At 36.2% G+C, this 22,777-nt stretch overlaps 1 protein-coding gene across 4 annotated transcripts in view; it reads right to left on the reverse strand.

Annotated features, from left to right (window-relative positions):
* Positions 1–22,777, reverse strand: part of DMD (dystrophin) — a 2,430,848-nt gene that overhangs the window by 1,519,683 nt on the left and 888,388 nt on the right. For all 4 annotated transcript variants that reach the window (XM_045298663.1, XM_045298661.1, XM_045298660.1 and 1 more), the window contains 2 exons: positions 16,023–16,157; positions 11,402–11,551 (listed from right to left, as the gene is read on the reverse strand). In XM_045298663.1, coding sequence (XP_045154598.1) covers positions 11,402–11,551; positions 16,023–16,157 — 285 coding nt within the window. The remainder of the gene's footprint in view (positions 1–11,401; positions 11,552–16,022; positions 16,158–22,777) is intronic.

Below are 22,777 nucleotides of genomic sequence, written 5' to 3' on the forward strand. Positions count from 1 at the left end.
ATTTAAAAAAAAAAAAAAAAAAAAAAAAAAAAAAACAACCCTAGATAGAATTCAGGTAGAGGCAACTCTCTGAGTCCCACCTTCAGTGTCAGGGGTTTTCTTTCCTTTCCAAATAAACTTTGCTTTCTGCCAGCCATTTGGTGGCCCAGGAGCCCATTCTTCAGTTTGAGAGACCAAGAGTACCTGGACACTTTAGAGCGGTTGCAACAGTAGCATAGTAGGTAGTCTATCGATGACCTTGTGCAGGTGAAAGGCACTGAGGTTAGCAGTATGCTATTTTCTGGATCATCAACAGTTTGTTGGAGTTTCCTTTCGAGGTTCGTTCTACTCTAATAAGAAAGCGTGGCATTGAAAGACAACTGCTTCTCCTTTTGCCTGACTTAGTGTAATAGTTTAGGGACTGGAAATGGGCTTTATTTCTGGGGTACAGAGATCACTCAAATTCTAGTGCCTCTAATGAGCAGTTCAGTGCACTTGTCCCCTTGGAGAAGAGACCTGGGGCATAGGGAATATTTACAAAGTGGGTTACCTTTACCAATGCCCACTCAGGAAAAGGTCCAGGATAGGGTTTAATAGTTGAATAATCAACAGAATTCAGAGAGATGTTTCAAAATACATTTAGCAAATTTATTGAATTAGAAACTCAGATAGAATCAGAAGGAACTATGAAGAGTCAAGTTCTTATTCAAGGAGCTGGAGTAGGACAGTGACCATGACCGCAGACTGAAGCCTGGCATGGTGAGGATGAAGCAGGACAAGGCAGTATTTCATCCTGTTGCACATAGTCTCTGTATGTTGGAATTGACTCCAGGGTATGTAGTACCAAAACCGAAGTACCTATAAGGTATCCTAGTGGTGAAGTAGTTAAAGCTCTTGGCTGTGAATCAAAATGTAGGTCGTTTGAACACACTAGTTGCTCCACAGTCTCTTCTGAAGACTTTAAGTTCTGCTTCCATACAGATCACAGCCCTGGAAAACCCATGGGGGCATTTGTTCTCTGTCTTAAAGGGTGGTTCTGAGTCCCAATTACTAGACAACAACAGGTTTTGTTAGGCCAAGCTCCTATATCCTCTCCCTTTTGTGATTTTGGTGATTAGCTAGGCATAAGACTTTACCAAGAAGAAATGAGCACACTCACCAAACGATAAGAAAATTAAGGAGGATATGCACTAAATGGGCATGCATATTCACATTTACTAATAAATATTTTAATGTTCTTCCAAAAGCCAGTATGATTTGTGAAGCATAAATAAACAATTCTTGAATTTTAATTTGATATGAAGTAGAATCACATATGCACATATGTTTATATTAATAAAAAATTTATCTTTTAGTCAGCTGGCTTACTGAAATCCTATCACATGGAGTAGAACTGCTCCATAGGGCTTTCCAGCTCTGATCTTTATAATAGCAGACGGCCACATCTTTCCCTGGTGGAGAAGTTAGTACTGACCTTTTGGTTTGCAGCTTAACGCTTAACTACTATGCCAAACTGTTCCCTATGTTAATCTATACTTACTGCCATGAAGTCCATTTCCACTCATAGTGACACTCTAGGACAGAGGAGATTTGCTCCCTAGGGTTTCCGGGGTTCGAAATCCTTAAGAGGGAAGACCACGGCCTCATGTTTTGCCTGAGGAACATTTGGGAGATTTGGACTGCTGATTTAGGGGGTAGCAGCCCAAGTGATTAAAACCCACTGTTCTACCAGGGCTCTTTATATTTATGGATGCGTGTAGATAAACACATATACAAACATATGTGTTTGTGTATATTTGCGTGTTATTTTGGAGCAAAAAACATGCTGGCATGCCACACTTAGCAAAAATACAGTTAAACAAGGATCTTTTTTAATGTAATTTAAAATTTTTTTAAATGTCATTGCAAGTCACCCAGAAAACATTACTTACTGAAAAGGGTAAATCACTTCTAAACTCAATGATGAGATTATTATTTTCAAAGTTCAAAAAAAAAAAGACATCCCTCTGATCCATAGTGATTAAAATAAAAATGGAACATGTTTAGCATAGATCTTTGTTCTTGTGAAGGTCATTTTTGTTCTAGTTTCTCTATAAAATCAAGGCTAATTAAACTCAAAATAAAAGATGCTTGTGAATATAGCATTAAAAACAAGAATCAAGGTAACTCACATAATTCATAGTCAGAAAAGAAAAATACTTTTCTCAGTTAACAAAATCAAACACAGCAAATATAGAAGCATAAATACTAGTTTAAAATCAAACAAAGGTAATAGTGTGTATTATCATGTCTCTTTCCTTAAAGATTACTGGGCCATTGAATTTATTACCTGTATACAAATATTACACAGGTGGGTTCTTTCCCCTGAAAACATAATCATTTTTGTCCAATTACTCAATTAAAATTATTATGAGAGCAAATTGAATAGTTCATTACTCAGCTAAAAAAAAGAGTCACCTTGAACACAGATGTTTGGCAAAACCACCTCTTTACAGTGCAGGTTTTAAAGGCAAAAAAAATCATGAGAGTGTGTTAAACCAAGTCAACATTACCGATATCTACAAGCATTTCTTCAATTGTAAAGGATGAAAGCACCAAATTGCAGTATGCATAATTATATTCCAGGAAGGTATGTTATTAACATCACTTTTATGTATTAATAATTACTTGGCCATTCTTAGGGAAATCAGAACGAAGGAAGGAAGGAAGGAAGGAGGGTTTGAAGCGAGGGAGAAATATAAAGGGAGAAAGATAGTAGGAAGAAAGGAGCTGGAAGGAGACAAAAAGGAAGAGTTCTAAATTCTATAATATCTGAACATTTTTCAAAAGCAATTTAGTTGAAATATTATGCATACATACACATACAATTATATCACTAAGGTATGAATTCGTGTGTGTATGATTTGTGAAGTCATATAGTACCCTGCCATTGCAAAAAGAAAAAAAAAAAAAGCCATTGCCACTGAGTTGATTCCAACTCATAGTGACCCCGTAGAAAGATCCACACTTGGTCCAATGCTCTGCTGTCTCCATCTTAAAATTATTATGTATTCATCTAGGAAACATTTTTCTATGCACTGGATCTCAAAAATTACATCTCTAGGACTACTTGTTGGAGGAAATGGTAAACAACTAAAAGGCTGAAAAGGAATCCTGTGTAAATTTGCTAAGTTGTAGAAATAATGAAATAAAAATATGAAATTCAAATTAGAATCACCAGGACGTACTGACATATGGTGGAGGAAAAATGAATAGTAAACGAATGACTTTCAAATATGCATCTAATTTAAAGAAAGGAAGCTGAAGGCCAATTTCTTCATTCTTTTAGGATACATTCAATTATATTATGAGGATAATAAACAAAGAGTGTAAATAAGAATCAAGTTTCAAGTCCATAATCACCAACTATCAGGAGCATTAATGTATACATAGAATCTTTAATTTGGCACTGCCCCCTTTCTCTTTCATTCCATTTAAACGGTTTGCCCTTCCAGAACTTACTAATGGTGCAGCTACAATTAGTCCATGAGGGGATTAATAGGAGCTAAAAAATAAGTCCAGCTAGTAGAGACTATTGTCTTCGGTACTAAGCTCTGCATTATATATATATATATTTTTATTTAGGAAAAAAAGAGAAAAATACATATATACCCAAAGGGAAGATAACATTGAAACATGGCAGATTCTTAGTTCACTAGCTCTCTACCATTTCAGTAAAAATCCATTCATTACTGAAACATAATTCTTTAAATAGAGTTCACCTTTTTCAAAAACATCCCATTAAGCATGGACAGATCAAAAGTGTTCGTGCAATCGATAAATGGGAATTTCGACAAGGGTGCTGAATCTATCCAATAGAGAAGGAAAAACTTTGTCAATGAACAGTATTAGACCTTCACACGCAGAAGAATGAATCAGCTCCACACCTCACATCATACAAAAACAAGCAAAGAAACAAATAAATAACAGAAAATACCAAAAAATGGAGCAAGGACACAAATGTGAAAATTAATGCCATACAATGCTTAGAAGAGGCTGTGGGACCTGCTTTTTAATGATAGGTCACCAAAAAGCATGAGCAGGAAAACACAAAATTAATCAATGGTGCCTGAGAAAAATTCAATAATTTCGCTCATCAAAAAACCCCACTTTATTAAAAAGTGAGAAAAAACCAATCTACAGATCAAAAGAAGATCTTTGGGAACCACACATCTGATAAGCATCTAATATCTAAACGTTATAAAATTTCTACAAATTAAGAAAATGACCAACAATCCAATCTAAACTATAGAAGAGTTTTGGAAAAATCTTACTAGAGGATCTGTTTCTATCATTTGATCTTCAGTATATGTTTCCTTCTGCTGTATGCATCTTTGTTATAAATGAGACATTTCCTATCTCCTTGTTTTGATGCATTCTGGGTGTTTCTGCTTTTATAAGAGGAATTTAGTAAGTAAATCACTAACATTTCTTTTGATTACTGACTTTTTTTACTGTACCATCTTTTAAACACATTTCTACTCATCCCATATTTTTTCTGATGTATTTTTACCTTTTATTTTCCTATTGTAGTGTGTTTTGAGATATTTTTATATGACTTGTTTTATCTTTAATTCCTTGGAAGTTATAAGCTCAATGAATGATTATTCAAAAATTAACCATGCAATTTCATAATAATATAATCTAGTCCATCAAGGTCTCTACCTTCCTTCTCAAAAAATCAAGGATGTGAGGATGAACTGTCCCTGTGGGTTTACAAGATTGTAACTGTTTATGGGAGTAGAAACCCTATCGGGTTGTCTATGATTTGAAATGGACTAAATAGCAGGAAGATGTTGATCTACATTTCATGCATCATAGGTGATTGGCCTCGTTTTCTCTGTTATCTCTTTCTTTGAAATACCACAGGCTCTCAGTGATCTATGTGGAAGTGAATTTCTATTTTTACATAGTGTCTTTTATAAAGTGTGCCTCCTATTTAGATGGATTATGTCACTGAGTCTAAAAAAGTATCCAACTTTATCATGACTAAATTTTCCATCAACATTTTTGTATTCTTATTTCCAGAACATTCCATTAGGCTTAAGTTAGACTTTCTTCATCTCACCTCCATATCTCTTGGATTATCTGTCATACTCTGCCTCCTTAATTTGGGGGCAAAATGTTGTGCATATTATCTTCCAATTTCCTAGTATCTTGTTTTTTCCTGCACCTTTGTGTCAAGTACATTAAACCTGAATTTAACAAGTTAGATTCACTGCTGTCAGGATGATTTTTGGTGTTGATTTCTTTAGCAAGTTTTTATTCATTTATTTTATATAAGACATCTGCCAATCTAATATTTGAACAATCTGGCAGACTTTGCTCTATAATTGGTTGGGCTTTACTTTATTTTTTTGTGCTCACCGTTTTCACAATTCAATCTGTGGGAAAAAGAAAGGTTTGCATTTTCTTTTCACTATGAATCACGGTCGATTCACTAGCAATGAGTTTGTTTGGAAAGTTCTAAGATGCTATACATCTGGAACAATATTACTTCATTCTATTGACTGTCTGTCTTTGACTCTTAATTGAAGTATACATTCCAATTTTTAAAAAAAATCTCAAATGAATAGGCCTATGCTTTCACATTTCCAGCTCAGATGATTATAATTATTCTTATAATTTAATTTATACTCAGATCAGGAATATACCAAGGCATATTTTTTGTTAGTACCTTCTAAAGACAGAATATCCCCTGTGAAATACTTTGCAGATAACTAATTTAGCCCCAGGTTTATGTAGTTTCTGGTTCAGCCCCCTTCCTCTGCTTGACCTCAGGCTTTGTTTGCTGTTGTAACAAATGACTTAATGTACCCCTTTTCAGAATTGTATTAGTTTCTAGCCCCAGGGAAATACAAGGGGTACATTAAGTCATTACCTACTATGGTTTCAGCGTTGACTAAATAGTGTTCTTTGGTCTTTAAATGTTTACTCCTATTCTCTTGCAAGTAAGAATATGAAAGAAATTAATTTAAAGTATATTTGTTGGTAACACTAGCATCCCATATATGCGGCTATCGTGAGTCTGAATTTCTCTAAGGCAAGACATCAGATTTTTTGGTATTTTTTTTCCAGGGGATGTTTTAGAACACTTTGTGTGCCTTACCACAGAAAATGGAAGTTCGAGTCATCTCAACATAAACAAAAGTAAGCTAATTTAAGCTATTTTACAGATTAAATGTAGAGGCTAAGTTGAATACTATTTATAAAAGTTTAATTGAAGGAATGATTTATACCATCATAGCAAAGATTTCTATAGATTTTTAAGATACCATGTAGCACCTGAAGAGCAAACAAATGTGTTTTGGAAGCCCTTCAGCCAGAATACTTCCTAGTAGCAAGTATGGCGAACCTTTGCCTCTAGTACTTTGAACATGCTATTGGGATGGACCAGTCCCTCAAGGAAGCTATCATACTTGGTAAAGTAGAGGAGGATCCATGAAAAAGAGGAAGACCCTTAAGGAAATGAATCGAGACAGGGACTGCAACAATGGGCTCAAACATAGCAATGCTTGTGAGGATGACAGAGGCCTGGGCCGGGCTTTATTCTGTTGAATATAGAGCCTCTATTAGTCAAAATGGATGTAAGGGCACCTAACAAATGTCCGTTGACTACTAAAGGGTACCAGTCTCAAGTTATGATGCGTTTTTTGGTCTCAGTTACGCTTGTAAAAGTTGGGCAATGGAATGTAACATAATATTTTGGTAGCAATTGTATAATATTGCTTGATGTCATTGAACTATACAATGGTACGATGTCCGGACTAGCTCCTAATAAAATGGTTTGGAAATATGTGTGTGTATGTATGTGTGCATGTGCATGCATGCATGACAAAGGTTATCTCATACATGAGTACTTACCTTTGAAGCAAATATATCTATAAATGTAGTGGAGCATAGAGGGAGCAAATTATGTGCACTTCTTATGTCCAGCCAAACATTTTGACAAAATCACTCATTGGGTTAGGAAAGAAGTAAGATTGGAAACAGGAAACACAGAAGTGAGATCAGTGGTGTTACCTTGTGGGGATTACAATCAATAAGATGAAACAATATGTATCTGAATTGTTGAATGGAAAACCGGTGTGTTCTTTTTCCTTCACTCAATTTAAACAAGCAAACAAAACAAAACAAAACAAACAACTTTTGTTTAAAAAAGAAAAAGAACATACTAAACTAATATATGCATTTGAATTGCAATTTTAAGAGCAAAGCATTCTTAGAAGGAGTATACTTAAAACCATAAGGTTCCTCAGAAATGAAGAGGATGCGACTTCCACTCACTTTCGTGAATAGAATTATCGCTAAAAAAGGATTTCCCTGTTGGTAACATAGAGGGCCAGGAAAACACAGCAGAGAAATCCTCAGTGTGATTCATGGACACAAAAGCTGTGACAATGGACTCAAACATATCAAAGATCATGAAGCTAGCACAGGAGTCGGCAATATTTTGATATATTATGTATAAAGACACCATGAATAACAGCTAGCATGTGGCAAGGGGCAACAATAACATCACTATTAATATTGCGGTTTGGTATTTTCTAAGAAATCAGCATTTAGATAAATTATGAAGTCCCTGGTGGTGTAAAGGTTATGCATTGGATTGCAATCTGTAAGGTCAGTAGTTCTAAATTAGCAGCAGCTCTTAAGGAGAAAGATGGGGCTCTCTATCCCACAAGGAGTTACAGTGTGTTTGGTGCTCTTATCTGAGAAATGTGTACCTTGCCAATAAAATACCCAACAAATGACTGATGAAATGTCACATGTTTCCCAGGATTACATCATAAGTTTCCTTCCATCGGCATTTTTCCATTCTGGTTCATCAATGCTAAAACATATGTGACATAGAGTGAACAATTGAAATGGAAAATTACCTCAAAAATGCAATGGGTTACTTGGGTAACTCATCTTGCAAGTTGTTATTGAAGAAACCTGCTCAGGTCCTGCCTCTGCTCTTTTACTCTGTGTGATATCTAATGTCAAGTGTTAGAACTTACAACTTTCAAAGGAAAAAACTGAGAGAATTAATAATCTGCGAGGGACATGAAACAGTCTGAAATCAAGAGAAGTGCTGAAGGCTTTGCAATTCCAAGAGTGGCTTTAACATGTAAGATTCCCAAATATTGTTGTAGTTTAAGCCAAGGAGTCCTCATACTTTGAAACGTGTGCTGTCAGCTGAACTTAAAAACTGGGAAATGAGTTCCTTGCAAGTTTCACACCTCATCATGTTTTTATTTTTAAGATAAGCCAAGGATCCCATATGCAGTCAAAGTTCCATGTGTCCATATATGAGTGCAAATAGATGTGGGCCCAATGCTCCGCAGTCTCTTCTTCACTGTGTGATCTTGACACTCTTCCCATGTCAACCAAAGGAGCATGTGGAAGACTTTCCAAGACCGGTCTGTTTTGAGGACCGCGTGTGGACATGCATGTCAGACACTCAGAGAAGTCAGTACCTGGTGGTCCATCTCACTCACTGCCCTCAAGTCGATTGTGACTCGGAGACTATGCCTTGTGGTTCCTCTGCACTTTGCTGTACCACGAACACAGCTTGAATTTTATATCCATGGCTAACAACAACAACAAACGATTGCAATGGGTTGTGAACGTTACAGGACTTGATATGAGTTTTGGAGCTGTTTCCTGGTTACTAGCCATATTTCAAAGCATCGCTTGGGAAGAGTAGAAAATAAAGTGCCACACGATTATGGAGAGTGAAAAATGCCTCTTGAAGCAGTGGTAGTAATTTCTTACCTATCCAGATATCAACTCACACTTCAAAATCAGAAACGGAATGGAACCTTTCTGTTAAATATTCATAGGCAATACAAACGCTGGCTGTTTGATTGATTTAGCAGGCAATTGAATGTTACCTTCCCTATGCATAATTTCAGCTATTAGCAGCAATATGTAGGCAATAAAAAGAAAGAAAAATAACTACACATTTTTACTATAGGCATTTAATTGAGAAGAAAATGGGATAAAGTTTATCTTCATGTGAATGGGTAGTTGAAAATAAAAACCAACCTTTTTTAAGTGAACATAAAGAAATCAAGACAATTATGGCTTAAAATCAATTCAGAGTCTCTTTTGACTGAATCGCTGTAATAAACCACATTTTAAAAGAATCATCACTTCAGTCCCACAGAAAAATTATTGCAGAGTTCCATCGACACCACATCAAGGCACCAGACTCTTCACTTTTCAATTAAGTATCCAGTGCAAACATCCAAAGGATTGATTCAGCTAACCCATTATTATGTGTTTCTCTGCTACCTACCTAGCTTGGAATTTATCAAAGGGTCTATCTGACTTATAACCTGAGAGCTAGGAGAACCTTCTACTCCCTATCATTTTAACTCAACATCATATCTTTCAAATCACCATAGCTTATTGAAGAATAGCACAACAGAACTCAAGGAGTATATATCTCTGACATGATGTGGGTTTTCATCAGAGCTCTACAGAACCAAATATGCTTTATTTTCATTTCCAAATAGCTCTCACATTATTATTGGCTAGATGTCTTACAGAGGCATAGCCAAGGCAGAAAGTGACTTTAAGTGTACTTATTTCAAGTTTATTTATTGTTACTATAAATTATGTGCTGGGCTTAATTATTGAAGTGGAAAATTCCCTTGAATTACTATTAGGCAGTGGCTGATGACAATGTCCTTCTCTCAAGATTCTGCATTTTATTCAATTAATGAAGCTGCATTTCTGTGCATTCCACCTGGTTCATCATGGAATATATGTATCTATTTGCCTACTACCCTGCTCTTTGTGGAATTCACAGAAATAATCAGGTATGTGTGCATTAATATCCACACACTCTAATCGCTTTAGGACAGATACTCTACCCTACAAGAAACTAAAATACAATTTGAAATCATTTATCAAATGTACATTATGTTGCTGGCAACAGAGCAAGTCATTGTCTTGCAGTATATTGTGTATTTTTCTCACAGAGACACTAGGAAACATAGTTCATCACAAAGGAGAAAGGAGCAGTTAAAAATGTTGCCAAGGGTCCTCCTACAGCCTATAGATTAGAAGCTTATATGCATGCACCAGGTATCAAAATTGCCTTCCAACGTTGTCCTGTTTGTGATACCGGAACATTTCTTTTTTGCCAACATGTATGATATTAAGGAGAAGTCTCTAGATGGTGCCAATGCTTAAGCCACAGACTACTGATGAAAGACTGGGGGGCCCACCCATTCAGAGTGCCGTGGAAGACAGGCCCAATCTGTTTCTGAAAGGTCAAAGTCTTGTGTGCCCTATGGGGCAGTTCTACTCTTCACACATGGGATCGCCAAGTGGTAAAATCAACTACATGATGTCCAGATGTATAAGCAGAGGGCACAAGAGGGGCTCTGGGAGCAGGGGAACACTTTTCTTATCACTTTTTTACTTCTTAATAGGTCCCACTGCCTCTAATCACCCATCTCTCCAGTAACTCAAATGAATTAGAATCTCATCAAAGCATAGCATCATTACTTCCCTCTCTCCTCTTTCACAGTTTTTACCTATTAGTGCATTCCAGAATATGGGGTTATAGTCAGTAGTTGTGTTGTAAAGCATGCATCTCCTTCAGAAATCTTGCTTAGACCAATTTGTTTGGGTTCACTTGCTCTCCATTGAAATTTTGGCTCTTGCAAAAACAAATGGTTTGTAGATTCTCATACAAAAATAGCCACATCAAGATATGCCCTACACACGGCCATTTGGCTAGCACTTACTTACTTTTTACAAGTTAGTTCATATTGAATATTCTCCAAGGAACTTAAAAATCTTCCTATTCCAACCCAGAGAAAATAGCATCCTATATCTGTGCTTCCTTAATTCTCTGTGACTGATGCTAACACTATTGTTTATATGGACCATGAACATTTGTTTTCAGATCTTTCACACTTGATATCAATTAACTGTCCATGAATTTGTGTCTACATGCTAGATTTTGTCTTACTTTCTAGCAACATTGGAATAGTGTTTGGCTTGTAGTTGAAGCACTAAGTAAATATGATATTGAATTAAACTTTTTTATGAGATAGGATTTCTTTTTAACAATAATCAAATCTTGATTTAGGAGACCATATGCAAAACTTGCTTTGGTTGAGAGAAATATATTTTATTAATTAAAATATGCTAGAAATATGAATTCAGGAATATGAAATATTTTCATTGGCTATAACTAAGAACTCTAGTATCATTTGAAATGAATAAACAATAGCTAGGCTACTAATCAAATAATATGCATTCATTACAAATAATATATGAGCATAAAATATACTCATATGTTACTAAAATATATGAAAGTATTTCTTAGACATTTATATAGATACATTAAAAGATATTTTCACCCTTATTGTCATACCTCTTCATGTAGTTCCCTCCAACGAGAATTAAATGTCTCAAGTTCTTCATTGATCAGTTCATCCATGACTCCACCATCTGTTAAGGTCTGTGCCAACACTCGAATCTGATTTGGGTTATCCTCTGAATGTTGCATCAGATTATCAAGTGACTGAAACACATTTGTAACAATTTATGTTTCTCATTCTTTTCTAATATATTTCATTAACTCCAAACACTCATTATATCCGCATTTCCATATAATTTAGTCATAAACATGAAAAGCAAAATGTAAGCTGGGATAATAAAGCATGAAGGATCCTAGTTATATTCTTTTTAAAAATAAAATCATGATGTGCTATGTGAATCTGCCCAGCCTAATAGCAGACATTGTATACTGGCCACATTAAAAAAAAATTTGTTTTAAATCACAACCGCCTTCTTCCTTGATATCCTCTAATCTAAAGCTTATGAGTTAGAAGAAAGTGTTCTTGTGTTTAGGGGGGCCATGAATAAGGACCCAAAGTCCATCTGCTATCTTCATACTTAATATATAAATATATGTACATTGGCCTCTATTGCCTTCATTATAATGAATATATTTACATATATACATGCCTACAGCTTTACCTCTATAAATAGCTTTTGCTTCCTAGTTCTTTCCTCTATGTCCTTTCACCTTCCTCCTGTCCCACTAACTTGCTCACCTTCCACTCGGCTCTCAGTAACTCCTCTTGGATACATTGCACTTGATCAAACCCCACGAGGCATTATATGCTCTCTTTGCCAACAATTTTAGATATTTTGTTGTTCCCTTATCCCTGAATTTGTTGGCTCCCTGATCCTCCTCCCCGGCCCCTCCTCTCCTAGGTCCCCCTGGGACCACTGGTCCTGTTGTTTTCTGCTTGGGATTGTTCATCCCGCCTATCTTATATTGATAGACATAGGGCAAAAAGAAAAAATGGGGAAAAGTAGGATAGATAGTTAAGGTCTGTCTGCTGACACTTATGAGTGTTTTCCAATTGGGTCTGATAAGATGGCAAGCCTTGTCCCCTGAGTTAGAAGTCTATTTTCAGGACTCCTCAGGGACATGGTTACTTTACTCCCTGTGCTGCCCTGATGCACTCCCTTCTCATTTTGCCCCACTGTGCATGGGGCAGACCTGGCACATTTTCCACACAGGGTCTCCTGGCGAGTCCCTCTTAGTGCTACAGATTAATGAGGGTCATAGTGGGGCCGGCCCTTTTATCTGTCTCTGTCAATTGGCTGCTCTGAGCAGGAATGTTGCTCCCGGGGCATAGGGGGCCTGGATGAGGTCAACTGCCTCAAGGAATTTATTTTACAACTACTAATGGTGATATGACATAATGATGGAAATACATGTTAACAAAAACACATGAGCAGTGTTTGCCTACCTAAATAGTAGTGGGGAGGTTGCCTTTCTAAATTAAAAAAAAAAGCATAACCTATCTCAACAAAACCAACTCTTTTTCCCTTCACACTTTCATGCATACATAATTGGAAAGACAGCAGTCATCCTTTGACTGGGAGGCAAAAAAAAAGAAGATGAGAAGATGCAGGCCTTCTTGATCAAAAAGGCCAAGCAGAAAGCACGAGAGCACCTGAGAGCCTAATCCTATATCTCAATTACCATCGTCCCCTTGGCATTTTCCCTGAAGTCTTCTTTTAGCTCAGAAGAAATAAAGCCAGGTGAGCTTCAGCCATTGTCTAATTTTTAGTCATTTTCACCTTGGCAAATCTCTAATTGAAATACGAGTAAAAAATTGACAAAGTTCCCTGGCTATGTTGTTCAGGCAATAAGCATCTCAGTGTCAGGCGTAGGCATGCTAGAGAACAAGTGACTCATTATCATCTTACTGGATGTCAAACATGTCTCTGGAAGATGAATGAGCATTAGGTTCTAATAGTTTCAGTTCTATGTTGCAGTACTTTTTTATTGAAGAGGTATAAATATTCCAACACACATTTGTATTATTTTCTTATCTATCTAATATTCCTATAACTTTGAGCACTCACAATATATTATCCTGCTACATTTTGAGGCAAATAAGTTATCAAAAATTACTACAATTCTAAATTATAAACATTCTGTGCAAAACGATGACTATGACCTTTAATTTAAAGATGATTACACACTTTCCACATAAACATTTATAATCAATAATTTCCCCTATAATTTATACATTTTAACTTTTTAACAAGCCTTAATTTGTAAAGTGTGTATTTTCATGAACTCTCTTTATAATTTTATTTATTTATTTTTTTAACCTTTAGGTCTTTACCAATTATCTAAAGTGTGAATAAAATAAAAAGATAAGAAGAATAAGAAGAACAAAAAGTCATGAAGAATAAATGGACTGAAGACAATTAAGGAATTAATTGCAGAAAATTTCAGGAGGAAGCTTACGAGACATCTAGGAATTTTTATCATTGGTACATCATGTTCTAGCTGACTCTTTGCTTGCATAATAATTCAAATAATGTCAACAAGCCAACCTATTTTATCAAGTCCCTCTACCCCCCATATTTTATAAATAGTTTTTCTTACTATTTCGGATCCCCCCCACCTTGTTCTTATCATTCCTCTCTGCATATACCACCATTCTTCAGTGTATCATTTAAAATATAAGATTGAGAATTTAGCAGGGTACTCAAAGCTAAACTAAACTCACTGCTATCGAGATAATTCTATCTCACTGCTATTGAGTCATGTAGCCCCTATAGGACAGAGTAGAACTGTCCCTACAAGTTTCTGAGACAGTAAATCTTTTATGGTAGTAAAAATCCTCATCTTTCTCCGATGGAGTGGCTGGAAGTTTTGAACTACTGACATTGTGGCTAGTACCCAAAGTAACCCACTAGGCCACCAGAGCTTAGAATGTGATCATTTCAGAGGACAACTGCACTATCATATAGATTGCTCTGACCATTTTATTTATATTATGGAGGCAAACATTTCTTTCAATTAAAAAAAATTTAAATATGTGAACATTGTTCACTCATATGGAAAATTGGTTAAGGTCAAAATTATACTCCATATGATACCTCCCTTATTGCTCCTTAAAATCTTTTTTTGTGGTCAAATTCTCTTAGGAAATGAAAAAGAAAATGGAATAAAATGAGCTCTAGATTTATGATCTGATAATTAGGGCTCTTATTCTATTGTTTCTAAGCAAACACCACTATTTCTCCATAACCTGTTTAATGCAATAAATCTAATTAGGGCAGGATTTCTATGAGTAGGCTTTGACTTGAAAGCAGAGTGTTTTGGGGAAAAAAATATATATACAGGCTCAACATTACACACAGGTTTAAACCAAAAGTATGTATTATATCATGTTAAGTGAAAAGCACACAGAGAAAGAATGATACATTATATGTCACAAGCTAACAGAAATCTAAGCCTGGATGTATATCCTGTATTATTTTCTATTTATTAAAATTTATTAAAGCAAACTAGAAAGCAAGCACATTTAAATGAGCAACCTATATACAAAAGATTTCTTCCTTTGAGTACAATAATACATACTAGAAAGTCTAGACTTGAAGTGCTGAATTTAAAATAATAATAAAAGTAATACACTGTGCTAGTTATATAATCTGTTGTCTATTTAAGAGGATTAAGAGTGAAGGAGTGGAGTTTAGCCTGTCAATCAGGACACAGCTTTATGACCTCATTTGGAGGCGCTAAGGAGATAAATAGCTCACTGTAGACACATCTCAGGGTGATTCCCTGGGAGACCTTCCAGCTGAGAAAACGCATGGATAGAGATTGCTATCTGACCTATGGGCTAATATCGGACTTATGGACTTGATCTGGACTGGGCTGGGATGTTTGCTCAATATCCAATTGTTCTTGTATATAAAGTTCTTTCTTATACAAAAGACTAAAAGAAAAAGAAAACTAGAAATCACGTTAATATTTTGATGAGCATTGAAAATCTATTTTGAATATCAAAGTGGGAACATTTAACGCCTCAGAACATTCTGCAAAGAAGAAATTTAAAATCTCCAATAATTTTTTAATGTTTTAATTTAATAGGAAACCCTTTTAACCTGTAAATAATGTTTTCTATTACTAGACTGTTTAGTTCTCCTCCAAATGAGGAAAACTATGTATTCAAACTGTCTCTGAAGGTCTACATTTAAATAGGCAAAAAATATGTCTCAACAGAGGATTCAGCAATATAGCAAAGGCAAGTGTTTTCTGGAAGATTATTGATAAACTCAATTTAAAAAAAATCCTGAGCCCTGGAGGTTCTTCAAAAACATTCACTACCATTGAGTTGATTCTGACTTATAGTGACCCTACAGAACAGCGTAGATCCCAGTGGGTTAAGACATTTTAATCTTTGTGGGAGTAGAAAGCTTCAAGTTTTCCCCTTGCAACAGGTGGTAATTTCAATGGCTGATCTTGCAATTATCAGCCCAACAAGTAACTTGCTAAGCCACAAGGGCTCCTGTTTAAAGAGCGCAGTTTTATTCAAATCCCCATTGCTGAATGAGGCATCACCACTCATCTCTACCTTGTGGTTCAATTTGAATTTTCTTGTCTAGTTGGTACTTAGCACCTTTGAACACTGCATATAAAAAATCATGAATTAGATTAATGTGCAACTTACTTCTAGCACCTCAGCGATTTCTTCAGGTCCACCAGGCATACTTTCGGTGCTTTTCAGTTTGGATTCCACTTCATTTAGCCACTTGTTTGCCTTCTCCAGGTAGGACAATAGTTCATGCCAACATGCCCAGACTTCCTAAGATAGAAATATGCACCACAAATGAAATATTCTTTTGCAAATGAATTTGAGACAGTGGCTTTCTGTTGTAAAAACTCTTGACACTATAAAATTTAGTTTTACACCTTTCACCATTTTATTTGCAGGCATCAATTTCAATGCATGTAGTCGTTTTGATAATCTAATACCTTTTAATTAGAAATCCTTAAGGAAAAAATGTATTATGTGAAGAAATACAAAACTCATTGTTCATTTGTTAACTATAAAACTTATCAATCCTACTGTCTAGGAAATGGTAAATAAAAGTATACATAATGAATATATAAATCTAAATTCTGATTATATGAACTATTAAAATAATTTTGTGACATATTAGTTTATCATATAGGAACAATGTGATACGTGAAATAAAAACATGGATTCAATATATATCTTCATCAGTAACCATTGTCACACATATGTTTTCCATATTACTAGGTAGGCACATATTTACAGTATAAATACACTTAAACTTCTCCTTTCAGTGGCTATATCTTTGTTTCTGTACACATCTGTCAGAATAGGAATATTTGTAGTTTTGTATGGTACAAGCTATTTGCAGCTCTGTATGGTATAATAAATGTGTGGCAAACATAATCATAAAAACATATTGCAAAGCCTTTCCTTGAGGTAGACTATCACACATATGACTACTTGCTTAATAATATGATCATCTTTAATGGATTTGTATATGTAATGGATTAAAATGTATATGTATGTATTCAGAAATTCACAGAGCAAAATTTACCTTCAGAAATAAATGTAGAAATGACTCATTCTGATCTTGGACTGGGATACTTACTCAATGTCATGAAGTCAATTTTGACTCATAGTGACCCTACATAGGGAATCCAAAACTATAAACCTCTACAGCAGACAGCCTCGGCTTTCTTACTGTGAGCAGCTCAACACATGATGCACAGTGCCATAAATATATATTAAATACAATGTTTTTAATTTATAATAAGAACAGATAAACAAATTTGAGTTATTAAAATGAAAGCCTTCCATTTATAAAACACATAATAAATTTTAATTTTCAATGTAAATTTAAATTTCAAATGTAAAGGATACAACTGCAACATTTATAATATATAAATATGAATATAAAAATAATTTAAACGAGTCAATTAAAAGATAAACAAGAAATTCTTTGGGGAAAACAATGAAAGATCTGAATGAGTACTTAAAGGATTAAAAACCAAATCACCAAACTCACTGCCCTTGAGTCAATGCCGACTCACAGTGACCCCATTGGACAAGGTAGAACTCTCCCTGTGAGTAACTGAGACTGTAACTGTATATGGGAGTAGAAAGAAAAGTGTTTCTCCTGTGGTTTCGAACTGCTGACAGGCCATCGTGTAACCACTATGCCATCAGGGCTCCTAAAGGATTAAAAGGATACCCACCCCCCACTCATCCCCTCAAAAATGAACTCATTTTCATTAAATTGATTACAACTCATAGTGACCCTATCTATAGGACAGAGTATAACTGTCTCTTTGGGTTTCAAAGGGGGATCCTTACTTAAATGGATAGGGCACATACAAAGAAAATTCAATTTCATGACTAACCAGGGGAATGTGAATCAGGTTACAATAAGATATTTATACCAGTGGTTCTCAACCTTCCTAATGCTGAGGCTCTTTAATACAGGTCATGTTGTGGTGACTGCCCAACCATAAAATTATTTTCATTGCTACTTCATAACTGTATTGTTGTTAATGTTATGAATTGGGCGACCCCTGTGAAAGGGTCATCCGGCCCCCAAAGGGGTCACGACCCACAGATTGAGAACCACTGCTTTATACTATGTTGAGTAACACAAAATGAGAAGTTTGAAAATTACTATTCATTTGTTGTATGTGTTCATATTGGAAGTATTAGTTTTAAAAATGATTAGTGGTCCTCAATTTGAAGAACATAGACACACCCTATAATCCTGCCCCTTCACTTAATGGTATAGAGCCTAAGAGAAAGTGCTTTGGATGAGCAACAAAAGGCAGTTCCAAGAATGTCATTTCAGGATTTCAGATTTGAATGTGTACTAGCAAAATAGGAACATACACTATGGATATAATTGAAGCAAAACAATAATTGCTTACAAACATAAGTGAAAATGAGTCAATTTATAAAACAGAATAGTAAGTATAAAATTTAGACACTGAGTTAGTTAAGGTTTATTGTGCCAACCTGGCCAATAAACACATGTGGGGTTAATTGAAGGACAGAGAGATAAATGCCTCTCCCTTCTAGTTCTCAGGTTTCTTGATTTCTGATGGTCCGATTAGGGTGCAGCTGCCTTAGCCAGTTCCCTGCTTCAGCTGGTAAATCTCACTTCCTGCAAGACATCCTGGAGGAGAAGCCACATGGACCTACCCTGATGCAGCCCTGGGTGCTGGAGCAGCTGTGTGGAGACCCCTGCCAGCGCTGAAATGCTTACACCTTCACTGATTCAATTTTCCTCCTGCAGTCAGCATCATTGCGTGTGTTTTGTGAGATGGAAGAGGACTTTGTGGATTGGTGTTGGGCATATGGGCTAATGTTGGACTTGTGGGCTTGGGTAGCAATGGGTTGGGATGTTTTCTTAATGTGCACGTACTCTTTATATAAAACTCTCTCTTATACATATGAGTTTCTATGGATTTGTTTCTCTAATGTACCAAGACTAACACAGACATCAAAATGCTGGGTGAAAAGAGTACTAGAAAATCCTGTGTATGAAGTTAGCAGTTTTTCAGAAATGAGCAAAATTCAATGATATATAATTTGGGCATTCTTATGTGTGTGATTACATAGTTTTTAAAACCAAGAAATAAAGGTAAACTTATGGTTAGTAGTTACATTTCTTGTGGTAATATGTTCCAAGACATGATATAGGAAAATGGATACATTAATGAAAAATTTACATAAGATTTTGTTATGAATATTGACCAAAATGATAGATAAAGTTGTGATCCACCAAGTTCTCTCTTGTCCACCCCCACACATATGCACACTTATGCATGCTCATACACACACACACAAACACAAAAGGAAACTTTATTTTTGGAGAAACTCAAAACACCTTCAGGTTTCCCATGAGCACTTCTTTACTAAGAAATTTGCTACATCATCTGTTGTCAATTTGAGACTGAAGAGTGAAGGGGTGGAGTTCAGCTTGTCAATCAGGTCGCAGCTTGATGACCTCATTTGGAGATACTAATGAGATAAATAGCTCACTGAAGGTGGGACACATGCACACTCCCTGTGAGACATTCCTGTTGACAAGACACATGGAGCTACACTAGAGCCCTGGAACTGAAGGAGCCATATGGAGAGCCCTGCTAGCACTGAGATGCTTACACCACCACTGGATCCACAAGACTTTCCACCCACTGGCCTGTGATCTTCCTGCATTTGGTGTCATTGCCTGGCTGTGTGAGTCTAAAGAAAAAAATTATGGACTAGTATCAATATATGGGGCAATATCAGACTTATTGGCTTGATCTTGACCGGGCTGGGATGTTTTCTCATGATTCAATTGCTCTTGTATATAAAGCTCTTTCTAACAAAAAATGAGTGTCTATGATTTTGTTTCTCTGGTCAATGCGGACTAACACAGTATTTCTTCTCCAACTGATGAAAAAGCACCAATCTAAGTCACTATGCCAGATTATGGACCTTCATTCTGGCTTTACATTCTGTATACAATGGATAACAGAACATGAAATTAAATGTCTTGCTTTAAAAGGTGATCAAAATTGTAAATCTGGTTCATTTCCAGCTCCTGCTGGACTACAGGCTGTCTTTCTTCTGGGCAAAGATCCCAGTGGGAAAATATAAATATCTCCTTAAACACCCGAGGGTACTTAAAAGCTTTGAAGATAAGGGGATGTGATTGGTACTGTGTCTTATTAATTTTGGTGCAGATTGAGGTAATGAACTGCCTTGCTGATTTCACTATCAGGATGGATGGCCTCTTCTGTCCTCAATGCATCTGAAGGACACAGTTGGAGTGGCTGAGTGTACCAGCTTTGTGGGTTACCTTTGCAAAATAAATATTGTCTTGCATCCTGAATTAGAACTAAAGGCCACTTAGAATAACTGTAAAGCTTAAAAGTTTGGAACTTAAAATTATCGTGAAGCTACAGTGCATAAATGATGGATGTTTCCATTCAAAATGGCAGACAAAGCCAAGGTAGCAAACATCCCCTTCTGTTTCAGTCATTCTAAAACTTTAGATCAGCAGTTCTCAACCTATGGGTCGTGACCCCATTGGGGGTCGAACGACCCTTTCACAGGGGTTGCCCGATTCATAATAGTAACAAAATTGCAGTTATGAAGTAGCAATGAAAATAATTTTATGGTTGGGCGGTCACCACAACATGAGGAACTGTACTAAAGGATCCTGCATCAGGACTGTTGAGAACCACTGCTTTAAATCAATTATAAAGGGAAATAGATTAAATCTGTAAGTGATCTGTGACATAAGTATCAAAAATCCAAAAGGGGGAGAAACAAAGAGGAAAGTTGAAGCCTAAAAAGAATATGGAATGACGCTGACTAAAGCGGGCCATATCAACAGGTCATAGGACATAAAAGCTACACTTTTTAACATGAACGTGGGATAGGAAATGAGACATTGCTCTCCTCCATGCCCAGAAGATAGAAAACTATACATTTTGAGCCATCCAGCTGGGAAACAAGAATTATTAAAATCTCATCCACTGAAATATAGAGAATATGCATGAAAGATTAGCATCCATCGGGTTTTGGGTTGGAAAATGAGTATTCACCAGTAGTTCTGACAAGTGGCCAAATCCACACCACAAGAAACAGAGATAAGAAAACAATTTCAGGTAAGTTTAAAATAAGTATGTTTAGCCGTGGGATATATAGTAGGACCTGTTCCACTGGGAATGGCAAGTAGGGTACATAATTAAAAAACATGAGCATTAAGTTCTCCGTGTTGTTTGTGGGGAGAACATCTTTGAAAAGTTTCCATAACTTTTCATATTAAGGGAGAGGACTGAGAGGAGGGCATCTGTGGAATTAAAGATTAAAAACGGTGAAGGGAGCTATATCATTTTCTCACGTTCCTGTGGAGGTATGTAAGTAACTAGTAGCTAGTAGCTTTTCTTTACAATACTTAACATATGCCACTTATCAATGGTGAGTATATTGAGAAAGGGTGGTTTCTTATGCAGTTTTGTTTTGGACTGTCTGTGTTGTTGGCAAAAGAACACGTTCTTAATGCTCTTTTTTCTCATAGAAGGTGGGTTCAGTCATTGCCTGCAGGCTCTGAATTTGGATGTGGAAGGTAGATAATAGGGAGATTGTATTGTTCAAAGAGATGTTGTCTTCATGGAAATGTGTTGAAATGCTATTGGTAAGAGTCAACCTGAAAATGTTGTTGAATTTAACAAGGCACCATGTATGCCCAAGAGATTCTCTTGGATTTGAAGGCCATATGTTTAAGGGCAGTTGGGATGCCCAGTACGGAGCCATGGTAGCTCTATGGGTTTGGCATGGGCTGCGAACCACAAGGTTGGTAGTTCAATTCCACCAGCTGCCCCTTGGGAGAAATGGGAGCTCACCTGCTTCTTAAATAAATACAGTCTCTGAAAACTGATTTAGGGGTGCCATGAATTAGAATCAACTCCATTTCAGTGAGTTGAGTGCATGTGCCCAGTTCACTGTCTCAAGTTTAAAAGGGACAAGACAGATCAGTGATTATAAAGCCACATAAAATCAATACTTGATTAATCATCACAGACATTTATTGGTGTTAACAATGGGGACTAGTAAAGTTAGTCAAACAAGAAAGAGATATTCCTATGAATAGTATTTCTAGTGGCAAAAATGGTGATGCATCAACCTATTACCCAAAATGTTGGGGATGAGAAGCCCACCTGAGACACCTTGGTAGATTGGTTTGGTGATCTGCTTCTGAAAAGGCACAGCATTAAAAACACTATAAAAATGCTTGTTTATGCCTATGGAGTTGCCATATGTTGGAATCAACTTGAACACAACTACCAACAAGAGCAGGATCAATCAACAGTAGGAGATCCACAGATCACCCACTACCATTATGACTCATAGCAACCCTATACATTGGGCTTCCAAGGCTATACATCCTTCCTCAGAGAAGTTGGTGGATTTGAATTGCCAACCTGTTGGTTAGCAGTCCAACTGGACAGTGCCAACAAGGAATTGGGACTCAGAAACAGGATGAAGGAAGGGACTTGTAGGATTATTTTGTTTCACTAACACACTGATATAAATTGTGGAAACCTCAAGCTTAATACAAATATTAGAATACAGTTTAATAAAGGTAAACATTAATATTTAAAGGAGAGTCAATAACTAAAATTGAATGAAAGTGACAGGACAGGATGGAAATATGGTTTAAGAAGACAACTCCTATGCAAAAAAAAAATGGGGTTGTAGTTATTGGAAAAAGTACTTCATGCTTAACACTCATTCAGTTGAGACTTCAAGCAAACAGACTGCTTATGTTTAAATTGTTTAAAAGAAGAAACAGAATTCATGATACAAAAGTAGATTAAGTATAAGAAGAAAGAAATCTTCGTAATTCCCTTCTCTCTAAACTT

Source organism: Echinops telfairi, unplaced genomic scaffold (assembly GCF_000313985.2).
Source record: "Echinops telfairi isolate 266 unplaced genomic scaffold, ASM31398v2 ScPeMD7_7436;HRSCAF=8474, whole genome shotgun sequence".
Taxonomy (NCBI): Eukaryota; Metazoa; Chordata; class Mammalia; order Afrosoricida; family Tenrecidae; genus Echinops; species Echinops telfairi.